The sequence below is a fragment of the Macrosteles quadrilineatus genome, unplaced genomic scaffold (assembly GCF_028750875.1).
Source record: "Macrosteles quadrilineatus isolate MER2022 unplaced genomic scaffold, UCM_ALF_1.0 Scaffold_4__1_contigs__length_99947679, whole genome shotgun sequence".
Classification (NCBI taxonomy): domain Eukaryota; kingdom Metazoa; phylum Arthropoda; class Insecta; order Hemiptera; family Cicadellidae; genus Macrosteles; species Macrosteles quadrilineatus.
In genome coordinates, this window is record NW_026542597.1 from 99399003 (window position 1) to 99418190 (window position 19188).

Genomic DNA, 19188 nt, shown 5'->3' on the forward strand with positions numbered 1-19188 from the left:
CGTGCAATTCCGTTTGTCAGTCTCTCTGGTTTTACCAGCGAGACTGACAAACACTGAAACGCGTTCACGGACGTTTTTACTCTAGTGTGGCCTGCCCCATAATGGTAATGTACCTCTCAAACCCACGGGTAACGCCCGTGAAAAAAAATCTGCGAGATAAGATTAGTGTGGCCTACCTTATGAAAATAACATTACGGACGATAGTCAGTACACATATCATCTGACACCATTCTACACTCATCCTTCAATATTATTTAAGTAAAAAAACGCACCTTGTTGGCGGCTCTATTTCATTGCTTAGTAATTAATTGATCATTGATATCATCCTGATTAACATCGCTTAGCTCTTTCTCTAATACCTCAAATGTAAAAGGAATCGTATAGGTAGACCTATGTGTTGGGCAGGAATCAATCTAAGAAGGAAGTATTCCTATTCGGCGGCGAGTTCACATGAGGCAGGCCCAGTTTTAATTAAGTTGTGTCATGGAGCCCCGCGGAGACTGGAATTTACAGCACTCAATAACGTCGTTACTGCCCCATGCTGACATACACCAATCTCCGGGTCAGGTGATGCTAGTTTTCCCAAAACATTTTTTTCATTTAAAATTCCAGTTTTTGAAGTGGTATTGCTTTATTGTCATTTAGATCAATTTTGTGTTTTATGATTATTGTAAGTACAGTTTCTGTCATATCATTGGATTAGCAGTTGCAAAATGATTATTTGTATTTTTTATTAAAACTAATATCCCTACTATATTAACATAAAGATTTTTTAATTTGATTTTACATTAAGAGTCCTTGGAGCCTAGTCGTTCTAACTCGTAAATTAATTAAACAACTACAAAGAAAATGTATAATCACACAGTATATTTTAAAATTACAATCACTCTGGCGATTTAAATAACTCTTCAGTGACTGTTTAAAAATTGACATTGTTCTTATGCAAATCCCAATCCAAGATGGCTGTTAGTTTCCATGGACTCCCTTAGAGAACAGTTGAAAACTACAAAGAACATTTCTATCTCACAGTTTACTAGATATTTAGACTATAATCACTTTGGTGTTTGAAAAAACCTATTCGAACGATAAATAACTCTTCAGCAGCTGTTTAAAACTATCCAACATGGCCGTTAGCCTCCAAGGACTCTTGAACCAACCAAGGAAAATACGTAATGATCAACAAAATACAAAATTTCCTACGTACTCACTCTCTCAACATAAGAAGAATCCAGTGATTTTTGTCTGAGTTCTCTTATTCTTTGTTTGTATCCGGAACACGTACGGATAAGATTGCTTTTGAGTGTTAAGGAAGCCATTCTCATTCAAAATATCAATACCGGTTCGGCCAATGAAGCTATTTGTACTCAAATTCGTGTTGGTCACGAGCGGACAGCAGTGGCGAACCCCTGCTGAGCGACTCCCAGACAAAATTGGAAACTGTGCTTACGGAACTTAAACAAATTAACTTTAGCAGGATATTTTCAAGAGTTGTGCAGATCTGTGTATCACACCACATTTTTAAGGCTAATAAGTATGAAATTATAACAATCAAAAGTGAAAAGTTATTACAAGTGAAAAGTGTGAAGTTATAACAATCAATCTCATATGTGGACTGAAAGAAAAAAATATGTTTTTAAGCAATGCTCTATGGAACATATGTTTTGCAACGCTTACTTTTATTAATTTGTTAGGGATACACAATGATAGACATAATTCCAAACCCTAAAACAGTTGGAAACATATAAAAAAACAAATAAAAATGATAATGAGAATTATTTAAACATTATTGATTCATAAATTGCTACTCTCGTCCGTCTATAAGTATTTATTGGATAGTCCTGCAAAACTGTTAATTTTCGTTGATTTTTGATAATGTAGTAAAGAATTGAAAATATAATGAAATGTTTACGATCTTTTTATTATCAACGAAGGTTTTCTTTAATTACAACTGCAAAGTAACATGTTGAGTAAGTAGAAGACTTCCTTTATTATTAAAAAGCTAGATAAAAATGTTAATCTCTGTAACATTTTAATGGTTTTGAAATTTCCGTTTAGAATATTTCTATTGGGGTATGCAGCATGCAGCATGATCGATATTCGTTTTGTAAATAGCTGCCTTTATAATATTCCGAATCCATTTAGGCAGTTCATCAGACGTGCAAAATGTTAATTACACTCGCAAAAAGTGTGAAGAAAGGAATATTTAGTTAATATATCTTCTTTTGGCAACTAATTTAAATATTTATATATGGCATAAAAAGTGCGCTACAAATCTACACGTTGTGCACCAACTTTTCGTACAAAAATGTTCCAACAAAGCCAACTGAAACAATGTGAATATAATTTTATAATTAGTTCCAAGTCAAAGAACTTGTATTCTGCCACAATGAAAGACCTTCCTTTCATGACAAACCCCAATATCAAGTTGGCTGAGCGGAAGAGTTACAGGTGTTTTCCTGAAGGCGAAGCACTCAGAACTCTGTGTAATGCGAAAAAGCTCTCAGTCTCGCGTTTTTAGTGTGACCTCAATATAAATCTCAGGTTGAAACTTGGAATCGGTTTTAAACTTATATTGTCTTAATTTCAAATATTTGTAAAATGGAATATGGTTAGGTAATCAGAGTGTGTTTTCCTACTTAGGTTGTGTAAATTAAAGAAAACTAAACATAATTTAAATATTTTGTTATGTTCGTCGAGACCTAGGCTGTACAATATATAAAAAAGGGTTTTGTCTGATGGGTTTGGGCTTCCCTTGTTCAATTTCTTTTTAAACCTGTGACTAATAAATGTTAAGTTATTGTAGTACTGAATGTTTAATTCAACTGACACAAATATTATTTTTGTCCTAATAGATTAAGCAAAATTTAACATGGTCTACAAACTAGGTGGTCACTAGATTATTTCATAGCTAATATCTGAAACTGAACCACTAATCGCAGATCAGAAGTCCAAAGCTGTATGAATTAAACAACCCAGGCGTGCTAATTCACAACCCCAAAATATCCTTAAATTCTTTTTCATCACTCCTTAACGAAAGTAACTATTTTCGATAACAGCTGATATCAATGAAAGTAGTCGTTTTCCAAGCTCTAATTTAGGGCGAGGGAAAATCGATCAGCTGATTTTCCCTCGCTCTAAATTTACTTTCCCTCGCTCTCAATTAGTTCTCCATTTATTCACTACGCGCGCCAGTGTTTTGTTACGGTTTAATTTAATGATTTTAATCAGCTGTATGTATTTTTAAAAGTTGTGTTATTCTTTTATTTTGATGTTTAAACAAAATTTATTGAGAAATATACGTAGGTTTCTTTTTAGAAGATTTTATTTTATTTTGATGTTCAATCAAATTAATTGAGAAATCAAATTGTTTTAATATACTGAGGTCTGCTATTCTGTGTTTGTGTATTTTTGCGTCGTGATGAAAAGTATCGTTCATAACTCGTACCGAAAGTTATTATCCGGCACTTGCTCCATTATTCCCGTCCTCGGCTGCGCCTCGTACGTGAAAATAGCTCTCACATACTCGGCTTCGCCTCGCACGTGAAATTGGGGTTCCCTGTGTTCGGCTTCGCCTCACACAAAAACTTGGGCGCGCGACGGAAAATGCCACTTTCGGTCCTAGTAATGAAATATACTGTTTATTTGCCTTTTTATTATCTCTAACTATAAAAATAAATGGTAGTTTGATGCTAACAAAATGCATACATATACAGGTAGTATTAGGAACGGCTGAAAGCATTGTAGCCTTAATCTGAATAGCTACACCATGTAAAATATTAGTTATATATAAAAAATAACACAGTCATAACCTTACTGTAGTCCTAAAGAACGGGCTGATAAATACATCAAACGTGTTTATTCCAAGCTATCCAAATTAGTTGTCTATTTTCAAGGTACGTGAAGCAAGTGGGTAACGCAAGTGAAGCCCGGTTAGGTAAGGTTTATTTCAGTCTACAAATGTACGATGACAATAATCTGTAATCAATGACAAGTCTTTGGTCTGTGTTATCGCGTGTCTAGGTAGCTAATAGTGGCACAAGTTGCTCACATTAACCCTCCTCCAGATATCTGGACTATAAAGGAGAACTTATCGCGGTAATTGTGGTTAAGTCTGACAGTGGGCGTGTTACAGGTAGCTTATCTACTCACGCAAGCGGACACGTCCTCTGAAATTCTTGAAACGGTTTTTTTTTATTATTTAAACTATTTTATTATGCGCTGCGACGCGGTGGTTAGGTTATTTTAGTTCAGTTTTGATTAAGATAGTAACAAACGATGTCACAATTACGAAATTTACCGTTTTCTAAGCATGGTAAGATAGTAAGAATACAAATTGACATCTCCGTAAATTTGGAAAATAATAAAAATAACAATTTATTTTGTAAATGTTACTTTGTTTCTTATTACCATAATATAATCTTAACTAAGCAATGCTAAATTAACATATTTCAGCTAACAAGTGCAGCACACATTGGCACTTATGTACAACGTCGGCAATCTTCTAGAACAGATTCATACAGCTTTAAAAAATTGTAAGGCTATTGAAGTAAACGAGGTGAGATCTTCTTAAACCGCATCCATGAATACTGTTACCAATCAAAGTATTACATTTTTTGACTACGTGATAATGTCGTGGGCATTTATCTATTTCTATTATATTATTAAAGTGATACAATCAAATTGTATTTAGGCTATTAATCAAATACAATTATAGGCATATAGCACATCAAAATAAAGATCAGTGTGTGTAGATTTGCCGAAAAGTATTGGTATAAACGAATTCTCTTAGGGGTCTGTCCCACAGGCCGATTTCCAAAGGGCTGCGTCTTACTCGTTTTAGAACTTAACGTTATTCGATTAATTTAGTGAACAACAGCTGATCAATGCAATTGACAATAGTTTGTTTGTTTACATTTTTGTTTACTTATTTTATTATTTACTTTTATGTTCTTAAAAGAGGTGCGGTAAATGATTAATGATGCTATTTCTAGCAGTTTGAAACAAGTGAGTGCTTTAAGAAGTTTGAAAGATTGTGCATATGAGATGAACAATGCATGTCTGTTGGTAGTCCAAGGGGTTGTCACCGATCAGGACGTCGTGAGTTCAGGTACAACCCGTACTCATCTCGGTCACCTCTGGACGTAAGGTATGAAGGTTCCACAGCTTTTAACATTCTTTTTTATGGAAATTTCTTGAAATTGGGCCCCTTAAACGAAATATAAAGTCAAAATGTATTATTTTTTTATGGTGGCTTTTCTACACCCGTGAATTCGCGGGTAGAACCTGTTTTATAAGCCTAGTCTGAAGTAAATTTTACTGGAGTCTAGGACGTGAAAAAATACATAAAGAGGCTTACCGGTTTTCACGTCGTCAAGAAATAAGAAGGCAAAGTTAACTTTGGTTTTGTAAAAAAATATTATTCTCTCATAAACCTCTTAGGGTGGTGTGCATAGCATTTGACTCGTACGATACCTACCTGTATCAGTAAGTTTGAAACTGTTCAGGTAAAAACAATTTGGTATAATTTATAAATGATCTTTAAACGGTAGATGTTAATATTTTATAATGCTGTATTGTAAACTATTGGGGCATAAGCTTTTCTCATGTTAGCTTGGATGTCTAAGTGTTTTGCGTATAAAGTATTTTAAATCCATAATAATCATGTATTGAAAATAATATCGATCCTGTAAATGAACTCCCTTACAGATTACAACGAGCAGATTTTAATAAGGTTTATCTTGCTGACACTACGTAATGGATGGGGACTGCCTCATTTATTCGTACAGGCGATGAAATCTGCGGGATATATAGCGACTAGTCTGACATATGACCAGTTTGCTGTAGAATGGAGAATGCATTGCGAGGCTCGACGATTGAACTCAATAAATTAACTGTCTCGGAAGACTTATACGTCAATAGATGATTTAAGTTCGCAACGTATATGATTCGTATACGATGAGTTTAGCTGATTCGAGAACTTAAAAATAATGAAATTTTGATACAGTTTTTTTTTCATACAGCCTTTCTATGTGGACTAGCTAATTAAAATTGAACATAAATTAATAAGCATGAAAAGGTCTCATTGTACAAATATTATTTTGTTCCTTAGTTTTGTTTAATAATACAATGAGACATAAACGTTTCCCTCAATTTGACTTTGAAAAAAGTTTGTGTTCTGGAGAAATCAGAAACTTATTATCGTTAAATAATTTCAAAATATTTTATCCATACAGAGGTTTTTATTGTCTTACTTGGAGTTTATTTCTTAAATATGATATTCTATGTATAATTATTACTTTGTATATATCATTCTGATTAATATAAGTAGGCACACGCGTTTCAATGTACAAACTTATCTACTTTTAAAGTTGCCTAAAGATTCACAAAAATATGCATTATTAACAAGTAAGTTTACGTTAGCACGTTATTTTCCATCGTGTCTGACTGAAGTCGAATAACTTGTACAAGTTTTCACAAATTGTTTTCAATATCTGGAACACCGAGAACGACGACAGTTAGACAGAGGATCGTTACGATGCGGCCAATAACATAAACTGGTGACATTTAACGTCTATGTGCATCGTTGCACTTATTGCTGCAGTTTCTTGCTTCTTACATTCAATATCTTAATGGTGTTTACAGTCTTCTCGCCAAGCTATCTTACCGATGTACACTGTCCTGCAAGTGGAGATTCTCAGATTCTCAGCAACAAAGACTATAAAGTAGAAAATTCGTTGAATTAAATACTATTTAGGTCTACTAGTGAAGTAAGCTTATTTTGCTCTCACGTAAGATTGCAAGATGTTAGTCCAAGTTTGCGTTCTGCCGCAGGTACCGGAATATATTATTAGTTGACAAAGTGCTTAACGTATTCATGTGCCTAAAGCTTAAATTATACGACTTTAGAACTACCGCTTAAACCTACTGTTAACATTGAAAAAACTATGTGTGTACCTGTTTTTGATGTAAAATTAGGTTAACAGAATTATTAAAATTACTTAAAACCACACACATTCTTGGAATTTCTAAAAGAAATTTCTATGAGTTATCCAAGCTCTTTTCAGGTGTTGAGCAAATTTCTTTAAAAAAATTTTACAACGTTTAAGGAAAATTCTACAGGAAAACACCCCGAAAAAATTAACGACGCGCGTAAGATAGCATGCAGTAGAAACTTTCGTGACTGTTTCCAATAAATATTGGGGAAATCTGTTAAGTGCTTTTACTGATACGACCACAACCAATCGGTAAAGCAAAATGTCCTTATTTACAAAATGTCATTGGTTCAATATGTATAACTCCTTATTTTAAAATACATTACCTTCCAGATAGATTTTTAACCATTATTCTTATTAGATTTTAATGAATAGTTTAAGAGTTATAGGTGTTTTAAAATCTAATAGTAATACAGTCTGCGTTCTAAAAATAATTCTAACGTAACAATTAATTAATTATTCTCAACTATCTAACTATAAAGAAATAATCACAGTGCTTCAGAAATAAGCACGTAATCTAGGAGAACTACGTTCTTTACGGATTGACATTAAACATTAAATCAAAATTTAAATTTCCTTCGTTCAAACAAACTCGTTCTGAAACTCCCTAGGAGTCAATGATCTAGCTGGTGCCTTCCTACAACCGATATCCTAGATGCATTAAATGAACCGACTAGATGTTACGGAAGTGTCTAGCGAATGGTAATGACTTTTGTTAATAGTTATATCTTCACGGGTACTTGGTGTCACGTGTTCAATAGTTTCCGCTGTTTCCCTGCATTTTTCAAAACTTGTTCTAAGAAAAATTACAAAAACTTGTGTATACTGTGATTTTGATTCTTTGATCTTGGCTATGCCTACTGAATTCCCCATGTTTCAGTACCTAGTTTTGGGTTGATCTGATAAATAAATTAGTTCAAAGTAATATCTGTATCTGGTGCAGATTTTCTAGATTTAGTTAACTCTTGACCTCAAGTATATGTTTTAATAGGTTATGTTTTAATAGCTGTATAGTATAGGTTTTAGTGATAAACCTCATAGCTGGTGGTTATTTTTGTAGCTGCTTTAATCAAAGTACATTTATAATGAGACTTTTGAAGAGTAAGAGTAAAACTTAAATTGTTGTGTACCGATTTTCTTATATTGCCCTCTTTACATGACTTCAACTAAATTCACCAAACGTGTATAAAAATAGAAATCAATTGCTCAAATTTTATGTATTACGTCGGTACACACTGAAAGAAAAATTCTAACTTATCTGTAGGACCGTTCCTTGTTAGGTTACATAGAATGTTTAAGGGTAAGTACATTCCGTTCCTAAGTTATTATAACAGGTAAAAGACCAGGAAATGCTTTTTCATCACTCCGTAACGAAAATAACTATTTTCGATAACACCTGACATCAATGAAAGTTGTCGTTTCCCAAGCTCTAATTTAGGGCGAGGGAAAATCGATCAGCTGATTTTCCCTCGCTCTAAATTTACTTTCCCTCGCTCTCAATTAGTTCTCCATTTATTCACTACGCGCGCTGGTGTTTTGTTATGTTTTAATTTAATGATTTGAATCAGCTGTATGCGTATTGTTCAAGGTTGTTTTATTCTTTTATTTTGATATTTAAACAAAATGTATTGAGAAATATACGTGGGTTTCCTTTTAGAATTTTTTTTATTTTTTTTTTATGTTCAATCAAATTAATTGAGAAATAAAATAGTTGTAATATTACTGAGGTATGCTATTCTGTGTTTGTGTATTTTTGCGTCGTGATGAAAAGTATCGTTCATAACTCGTACCGAAAGTTATTATCCGGCACTTGCTCCATTATTCCCGTCCTCGGCTTCGCCTCGTACGTGAAGATAGCTCTCACATACTCGGCTTCGCCTCGCACGTGAAATTGATGTTCCATGTGTTCGGCTTCGCCTCACACAAAAACTTGAGCGCGCGACGGAAAATGCCACTTTCGGTCCTAGTAATGAAATATACTATTTTTCGTAGAAAACAAAAGTGTTACTAAATGAAAATGACCATGCACCACTTTTTATCGTTTCATTAAGGTTGCATTACTAGAAACCAATCCAACAGAAATAGATGACTTGGACCATTACAGAATAGCAACAGCTCTCATTTCTTAATTACAGTTGAGCAATAAAACATCTCATAATGATTAGGCCAGCTGTAATGGACTTGAGATGATAGGCTGTAAACACATGTTTATGGGCTATAAACAAGCCTTTAGTAATACAATAATGTACGTTCATTAGGTTATTGAAATGCATGAGAAATGGATAATTTAATTCTTTTTTATGTACTTAGCTTTGTAAAATGCAATTACAAAAAACAAATTTGGTGCATGCCTAATTAGGGTAATGTGTCACCCTCTTAAAGGCAAAATTATAAATGACTGGTGTAGTTTTTTTTATATACATATATTTTTTATAATTTGTTTAGTCTTATTGGATAAAAAATCTTTGAAACACGCATTTTAACCGTTAGTTTTTACGAATGTTTCAAAATCTACCTAAATAAGTTTGGTAAGGAATTAGTTGAGTGTTTCTCAATTTTGTTGTTGTTAAATTATATGCAAATGCTTGGAGAATATACTCGTTTGGGGGGGGGGGGGGGGTGGTTATCTGCTACGGTTTCAATTTGTTGCGAAAGATTCTACTACATGTAGAAACATGTAATGATATTTTAATCCTGAGTAAACTAAATTCAAGGGCTCGGGTTTGAATTCATCTAATTACCCCTGTCTTTTACGCATGTTATAATGCTGTGAGCTTGTAGTTTGATATCAACTTAAAACTGTATATTTATCCATCAAATTTGAGGATTATATTCCTGCAAGGAATTAAATTTCTCCGTACTAGGAAACTCTCCCCTACAAAACCATGCAATTTATCATTATCAAAATAAATGATATGACCCTAAAGCAAGGGAAATATACCGACTCATTTCAATCGTCTGCTGTCAAAGTTAGAGCCAGTGAACTGGACTAGAAGGTAATATTCGTCTAGCCAATATCCCTAGATGCATTAAATGATCCGATCCAAAAGTGCCATGACGTGGATATTTCAGTGAAGGGATTACTTACTTCAAAAGTTAACATGCTCTGGTTACTTCAGTTCTTTGTGTGAGGATTATTTGTTTCATTATTAGTGTCAACGGATCTTAGTAGTATAGATTAGTCTTTTTACATATATTGTGCATAAACTAAGTGAGTTCGTCCCGTAATTATACTCTAAAGAAACTATTCGTTACTGTTTTATTCGCTCACTTACAGTAAGCTTAAGAGATTCAAGAGATAAACTTTACAGCTGCAAACACAAATAAACTGAGAAAGATATATCTCGGTTAAGGTTCAGAATCTCTTGGTTTAATCCTGAAACCGTTACAAAGTGTAGGGTAGCCTATTTGATTTATAAAACATTTTTTTACGCCTTATGCATAGGCTTACAGGTCCTATGAATTCTTATGTATCCAACGTTGTCCATCTCTTTACAGTGTTTTTAATTAATAGTCCGATAAAAATTTTAAATAAAGATATGTAAGAAAGATTTGGTATGAATATGTAGGCAATAATCTTCATAATGTCAGTTTTAATTAGCAATATTTCGATTGAAAACCTTTAGAAATAAGGTTAATTATTGTCGAAGCGAATCGTATTGAATCCTGGCCTTGTAAATTTTAAATGTTTTGCATATAAAGTTGTTACGTCTCAACAAACAAGAAAAACATATAAGCATATACACAGCTATATATTGAGTTTATGTATTTAATCGACAATACCGTAGTGCATCGCAACAGCTCTTTCTACTGACTTCCACCTTCAGTCGTAACTTAGTGATAAACAGTAAAATTTATTTTCAAACATGACATACTATCGTAAATTGGTTTTAGTACACAATTATATTTGTTATAACAACAAACAAAACTTGAACAACATGATATAAAATAAAATAAAATAGAACAGAACAAAGTTTACATTACAATCATATGACGACTAAATAAATAAAATGTATAACAAACATTTCAACTTATGTAACAGCATGATGCATAAACATGTTTTTAATTGTATACATAAAATCGTAAAATCTCAAATTATTTCATATAGGCTATGTTTTAGGAAATATATCTTATAGACAAACAAAAAGTAAAAATGTCAAATTCAAACATAAAAACTTTCACTAACTACTCCTGTCGTATTTGTTGCATACAATTACACAACTTTACAGAAGAATATATCACAAAATGTTTTTTTTTTTATTTGAATCCTCAACTTATTTTTGATCTACTGATAAAATAAAATGAGGTATTGGTTTCCTTTTGACTTCCAATGCATCAATGAAAGCAGCCAAGACAGTGTGTAAACAACGCTGAAACAGTCTGATGGAATGGAATGGCAAAGATCCGTGACAAGTTATTATAGCTTTGGCCATTAAACCATTGATTTATACCACACTTCCTGGTTTATCTTGTTGGACTTGATGCAAGTAGGATATTATCTGGGAAAATAACAGTGAGTGATATTTTAAAATTACCATCCTTCCGTATTTCCTTAATTAAGGTAGCTTTTATTTATGGCATTTTCCACTGTAACTAGTAATTCTGTAATGCCACAACAAATTGAAAGATGTCATAGTTTTATGACACTTATTTAAAGTTATAAATAAATAATACGTGATATTAGCGCGGAGAAACTCCCTATTTTCATTTAAATGTAAAAATTCAGGTTTTTGAACTTAAGTTAAAAACTAAAGAAGTATTTACATAATATACTAGCTGGCCCGACAGACGTCGTCCTGTCCTTGTGTGGTTTTATGTCAAATGCTCGTTCATTTACAAGATGATTTCGTTCGCATGGCTCAATCACGTCCTGGTTGAAGTTCGTTCGCTACGCTCACTCACCTTTAGGTTGGAACTCGTTCGCTGCACTCACTTGCCTTCAGGTTAGCTCGTTCGCTACGCTAACTCGTCTCCAGGTTAAAGATCGTTCGCTACGCTCACTCACCTTTTGGTTGCAAATTAGCTGTAGTCATAAATTAAAAAAATAATAGTGCTGCACCATGTTGGTACACCTATTAATTTTTTAATGCCATTGAACATCACAGAATCAAATTGTTTAGTTGAACCAGCTGTTAAGGTTCTTTAATTCCATTTAAATAGGAGTACTCATTAGGTTAACATGGGTAACTCCAGAGCCACTGGGGCGGAGCCACTGGGGCGGAGCCCCTTGACGGATCTGCACCAAACTTCACACAAACCATCCTTGAATAATGCCTGAAAGTTTCATTAAAATCTGTCGAGCGGTTTCAGAATCCATAAAGGACAAACAAACACTGTTATTTGGTAAAATATTTTGGCATAAAGTGGGTGAATGTATTTGACTACAAATCATGGAAAAATTGTTCCCGCTTTATTGAAGCCCGTGATGATATAATATTTCAGTACTAATAGTTGTTATATTTCTGTTAAAACCTCATGTAAGCCATAATACACGTGATGTTACCCTATTAACTAAGTAAATACGATTAATTTACATTATCGTTGTTTACCATATGTATCATTTTGAGAAAGTTCGTCGTATTTAACGCAGTTCGTGTAAGTTACCTTAAACACCCTCATATCATACCCCCCCCCCCCCCTCCATCCAAACATGTGATTATAACCTCCTGTCACGAGCTCTACACTGGATATATACATCATACAAAATATATTTATTCATATGGATGATATTTTTTATTTGGTAAAAATTGAGTAACCTACATTTTTTTATGTAGATAGTATAAAGATATAGATAGTATTCTGACTGAAAACATACGTAATTTTATCAATTTGTATAAATAAAATGCAGATAGCTTTGGGGTTATCCGTTTTGGACAAACGGTAAAACGGGTGTTGAAAAGAAGATATTACCTTTATAAAAATTCTTCGAAAGAATTTAAATAGTTCATAAATACAAAATGTCAACAACAAAATAATAAAGTCTTTGTTACTAAAAATAAAATTTTTATTTTTAAAGTAATTAATTAACCTTTACAGTTTTTTTTAAAGTTTTTTAAAGTGTTAACACTTTTTGAAAATTGTAATATTAAATATTTAATTATGCATACTTAGTTAGCACTTATTTTATTGGAGATATTTACCATGTAGAGCCAACTAAAGCTTTTATGACATTTTCATCACTCGAATGTAATATAAACCAAATGTGCGAACTAAATTGACCGTACTGCTACAGAAAGGTTTTATGCTACAAAAACAGCAGTATACAGCCATAAAGACGGAGAACATTTAGTTGATAGAACCGAAATGCACCTAAACTGCAGCCATTGAGAAAGTGCAACAATAGGAAAGTGCAACGTCATAAGTTGAATCGACCGATACTTAAAGAGTTACGATAGATTCTGCAGCAGAGGCGAGTTTATCTGTAATTCAAGACACTGCTTTTGATAGTTGGTACGTAGATAAAATCTTTTATTTCGGATCTCTAACCTTAAGTGATTGTTAGAAACTTCCTATGTTGGTTGCGTTCACATGTTAGCCACGATTTAAAAAAATAAAATTAAACCATCCCATGTTGATTACCCTTAATCCATATTACCACGAAGTTTAGTAAATTAACTGTAAAAAATTAATATAATTAGCTGAATGTAACTAGCATTAGGTTTAACTGCACTAAATAACATGGTGGCGAAACTAAGAAATCTAACTCACGGTATGTATATTAATTCTTTCGTGCGGATCTGGTGTACTAATCAACAAGACTTGTAGTCGATATTAATATTTTCCCCTAGACATTAAAACCGATCATCATCAGGCCCTATCACATAATATAACATAACATAAATTGTATACAAATATTCTAAAACAAAACTTATATGAACGCCATTATAAAAAATGTGTTTAAAGTGTAAAACGAAAATTTAAATGTGTAAATAAAAAGGTTATCGGACAATAATTTACGTTGCTCTAGTTAACATATTTATGAAATTATGTGAAATAAGACACTAATCCTTTTGTAAGGGAGAAACGGTGCTGTGATTTTAAAACGTACACAAATTGATAATTTTTATAAGCCCAGCATTACAAAATGGAAACATGATTATAACTTTAGTTTATGAAGCACTTACAAGCATCTTAATTACCCTCGATTACGGGTCCAAGGGTCATTGCAATCTAAATCTAACCTAACGACGGTCTCAACTTTTCTCATAAACATTCGACGGCTGTTTTCGCGTGCTTATTCCCTAATAGGACCATAACCTAGACTTGGAATTTCAGCCTGCCACAACCTGACAGAGTTTATAGATCGATAAATGTTCAAGTTACGTTCTAGCTTTGTTGTGTCTACTTAGAGCTAAATAAACTGTTAGATAAACATGAAGTTTTTTAATACGTTATTTTGTGGAATTTCTTTTTGTGGAATTTCTTATTTAAATATATTCAATAATCTAAACACCCTTTGTCTGACTAATATTACAATTCTGCAACCAAATAGTGATAGAACTATTCTTGAAAGGTTAACATAAACCAAAAGAAAGCATAAAACCATATTAATGATCAAACTTACCAATAGTTAAATTGTTAGGTATGTAAGCTATTCCATTCATTAAAAGCAAAATAAGATCCTAATTTGTATTGATTTATAAAATATATTTTTTTAAACCCCATATTTCGGGATTTGGTTTGTATTTTTCGTTGCTTTTTGTAGTGTTTTGACGGTGTTTTGGAATCTTAAAGACTTAAACAGTGACTATCATAAGGCCATATAATTCACATTACCATTCAATCTAGATCATTTACTCAACCAACTACAATCGGAATCGCTGTAATACGCTCAACATTTCAACCAGGTCATTCCCGCCATCATTCACAAGTCCCGACATTCAACATTCACACGTATCATTCACAGCTCTGCGGTATTGTAGTCTCTATAAGGCTGTCTACTGCTTTGGTGATAACTCAGTTTCCATTAAGGCTGTTACAGTGGATTTAATGAAGCCATTAGCCGTCTAGTCGTCGCTTGCATGGTTTATAACATGACAAACTTATAGCTCTCTGTACGGTGTTTATGACAACTGGACAGTAACACTTTATAGGTAAACATACTTGTCTGTGATTTGCTAGTAGAACGAATATGTTGGTTTGGTATTAGTGAATATGTTGGAAAGTTATTAATTATTAATTTTTATGTGGGAATTCGTTGCTTGGTGTACAATATTTTCCATCCAGTTTCCTTCAGTATCAAATATTCCATTTCCATTGTTGTAGATAATATGTTGGCTTACAGAAACAAATTAACGAATAGTCAATTTAAAACAATGACAATGGTGGAATTATTTATAGGCCTAATTCAGGCAGATCTAACAACCTTAAATGCAATTAAAAAAAATACGAAGCAAAAATAAAACGTTGTAAGGTTGTGTGATACTTTAGTACATGTAAATTCCTGTAACTGGTAGGCCAACGTAGTCAGTGGCTTACTTATTGAACAACATTGTAATTTCTTCATTAAGATTTATTGTTGATACGGATTAGTGCTGCAAAATAATGTGTATAAATAAAGAATTTCTCTCTAGTGATGCCAAATCAAATCATAATGGTACGTTATTTCATTATTTACATAGTGAATTGAAGTAGGGAACGGTATTTTTCCAAATTTTCATTAAATGCTCTTTGTTAACACGTTTATTTGTAGCATTACCCCCTTTTACACTACAACATCTCTCCCCCTCACATTCTCAGTCTCCTTCCCTCGTCCTAATTCTAATTGCCTAACTTTGCCGGAGTGAAATTAGCAGCAGACACAGCGATTACATCTCTCCCAACTTTTTACCTCAATTAAGTTTTATAATTTCTCTGCCGAGTGTGTAAGCCCAATGTAAATCACGGTTCACTGCGCCACCTTGAATCGTACCATGTTTTGCCATATTAACGTAATTTAAGGTAATTATACCATGATGTACAAAAAAGAAAATAGTCGATTGATTTCTAGAAGAATGGGCTATAGTTTTTACGTTGCTATATAAAGCATATTTTTCTTTAAAACTTAAAAACCAGCTAATTTAAAACTGTTCATATAGTTACTATTGTTGGTATTTTTTATATTTTTGCTAATACAGTAGAATATTAAAAACATTATCATTAATTTCTTATAACTAGGCAAATGATTTGGGAAGCCCTTTGGATAAATGTACCCGTATTAGGCCTACTGTATAATTTTTCAATTGAATACTGTACCAAGAAGTGTGATTTATTTGAATGTGGCCTTTTATTATTTTATAAAAAAAAGTCACGACAGTTCTATACAAAAGTTACAGAATTTCTCTAAAGCAACTGCCCCAAAATGTTAAATAATAGTCAACAAAAATCACTAAATTTATTTACACCTTTCTTGACATTACTGAACTATTTTGACAATTGCCACTATTAATCTATCGTTTGGTGTAACCACAACGTAAAGACCTACAAGTGAAAAGTAAACTGAACCCATTTCTATCGCGAATTTTAACTCATCTTTAATTCATCCTGGCCCAAGGCCGCGTCCGTCGACCCCGCCATTCATGCTGCGATTGTCGTGGTATTGTTGTTGGGCGCGCATGCGCACTAGCGCCGCACCGCGCCGCGACGCGACGACCGCTAGCTAGCTAGTCAGTGTCAGTGCGCGGCGGGACACGACCCGCATCGGATGTGATGTTGGCAGACCCGGACTCCGGCCTAGCCACATGCAGTGACTTGCCGTCCTGCAGTGAAGTTCTGTGTCCAGTCAGGAGGGCGGCGCCCCCGACAATACGGCAACACTACTACCCAGAGGGAGGATGGGGATGGTTGGTGGTCGCGGTGGCCGTGGCGGTCCAGGTCCTCACCCACGGGCTACACATGGCAGTCGGGGTGTTCATACCTGAGGTGCAGAAACACTTCCACGTCTCGCAGATGGCTACAGGTCAGTTGGTGCTGAAACTCAGTGCTACACACTATTTACAATATATTCAGTAAAGGGTAAGAGAGTGAGTGAGTTATAAGAAATGTTAAAGAAGGGCTACACAGAGTGAAATGTATACATCAAGCGAGCCAGTATTTTTATTACAACGGAGAATAATTTTTAGGCAACTAGCGATTCGTAAAACGCAATAGTACTCAACATAACTATTTCAGATCATAGCGTTTTTTAACCTTTGCACATCTGAAACTATGAAATCACAGAGGAAAAAATACCATTTTTGAAAAGCCACGGACTTACGATTAATATTTTACTATACATCAATAGGGCTACAACGGAAATAACCCGTAGATTTTAAAACAAAGTACGTAACTCTTAGCTGCATAAATCTGGAAAATAATAACATCCTAATTCGGTGCATCTCTTCAGTGTTGTTGGAAATCAATTTTTCATCTATTAATCAAAAAATAAATACATTATCTCTCTTGACGTCTTTGGATTATTACGGCTATTCGTTGTGGTTATTGATATATTTATGGTTGAACTCAGCAATGCCCCTAACACAAGGTTATACAAAATAATGTATTTTACAACAGAAAATTTTGAATCCAGTTTCTAGCGTTAGAAGCTCGATAAAAATGTAACAACTAAAACTAGACTATTCTAATCGCACGTATCATGGTACTCAGGTACCCGTTCGTCCTTCGTATGGGATTGACGTATGACCGTTATCAATCGCTATACTATATAGGGTAACTGGAAGGTGATTTATAATAAAATATGAATATTACCTTGTAAAAGTATAAATTAATTTTACTCGACAATCCGCACAAAATCTGTACGCATGAACGTTTATAATTCATTATTTCTTAACGTTGAATAAACAAAGTTGGCAGACTTGAAAAGTAACAAACTGTTACACATATTAATTTAGTTCGGAAACTGCATACTAATCTAGAATAATGTAATAAACAACAAACAAAAATCATCATCATTTTTGTTTGTTGTTGTTCCTTATCAATATAGACAATTATAAAACCTTAAATTACCTGGTGTTCACCAGTTGATCAAAGCGATTATCGTTTACAGGAGATGCATTCCGGTGACTAAATCAAATTGCTTTAGTTGCAATAACGTATGGTAATGTGTCTTTACTATCGATTCCCACGTATATCAAAGATAGAGAGATAGAGAGGGAGAGAGTGATAGATTTTATTGAGGGAGAGAGTGAGAGATAGAGTCTAGAACAGTGAGGTAATCCGTCTAATGGATTTGCTGAACTACTTGGAAAACCGCTTTGTAGTTTCAGCGGCTCAGCCAACCAACTGCGGCTCTGGTCTGTTCTATTATTGTTCACAGTAAAAACTATATATTTTACATTGCCGAATGTCAATATAGCTAGTGATTTTAATTTAGGGATTTTTTTATTTAGGTGAATTAATTGATCAGGAAACCCATAAATTAAACAATGAACGGATACCTATTCGTTTCAAAGTGTATTTTGCCGATTTGTACTCTAAAACAGGAATTTATCTTATAAACGAATTTGTCGTTTGAAATAGGGGGACGTTTTTATGCAATTTGTTTCATTCTACCCATTTCATTGACACCTTTCCTTGGCATATTTGTTGGCATTTTGTTATTTAAGTTTTTGTATTTTTTTATTGTTATTAAAGGAAATAAAATTGTGAACCGGAGAGAAATTTTCAAAGCGGTTTCACACTTCGTAGGCTCCATAATTTTATTCCCCTAATAAGTATCATTATGTTCAATAGTTTTGTGCAAACATCCTGAAAAGGTCAGCTCATCAGAAAGGAAAATAACGGTTCTTTGCCATTCAAAAACCTGAAAACTCTGACTGATCAACACTATCCACACTAAATCCACACTCAAGTGTTTCCATTCTTAATATAATCACGTTACTACATTTGTTTTTCCATCGATTTGTATAACATACTTTGTCCTCGTTTTATTGTATTTTTAGAACAAAACAGTTGCTTTCGCTTAGTTATTTTAATTATTATTTCAGACCATTGACTAAAAAAGCATAATAAATAAACTGTTCAACTGTGGAAAACTTGTAATATTCACAATATTTTACGGCTTTAAACATGTTTTTTACATTGGTAAAATTTGCATGTAACAACGTTTAAATCATTAAACAAGATTCTAGACAAATGGCGGCCGACGTTTATTGCTAAGCGTAGGTTTTACTGCATCGTAAAATGTAGATCATGTAATAATTGTTAGAAGGGATCAAAC

At 33.6% G+C, this 19188-nt stretch overlaps 1 protein-coding gene across 5 annotated transcripts in view; it reads left to right on the forward strand.

Annotated features, from left to right (window-relative positions):
• The window catches only part of LOC128991704 (monocarboxylate transporter 2-like), a 512626-nt gene that overhangs the window by 349837 nt on the left and 143601 nt on the right, over positions 1–19188 (forward strand). For 2 of the 5 annotated variants that reach the window (XM_054414815.1, XM_054414817.1), the window contains exon 1: positions 16658–16929. The exons of the other annotated variants lie outside the window; for them this stretch is intronic. In XM_054414815.1, the coding sequence (XP_054270790.1) occupies positions 16680–16929 (250 nt within the window). In that variant the 5' untranslated portion in view covers positions 16658–16679. Of the gene's footprint in view, positions 1–16657; positions 16930–19188 lie in introns of those variants that run through there. 5 annotated transcript variants of the gene reach the window in all.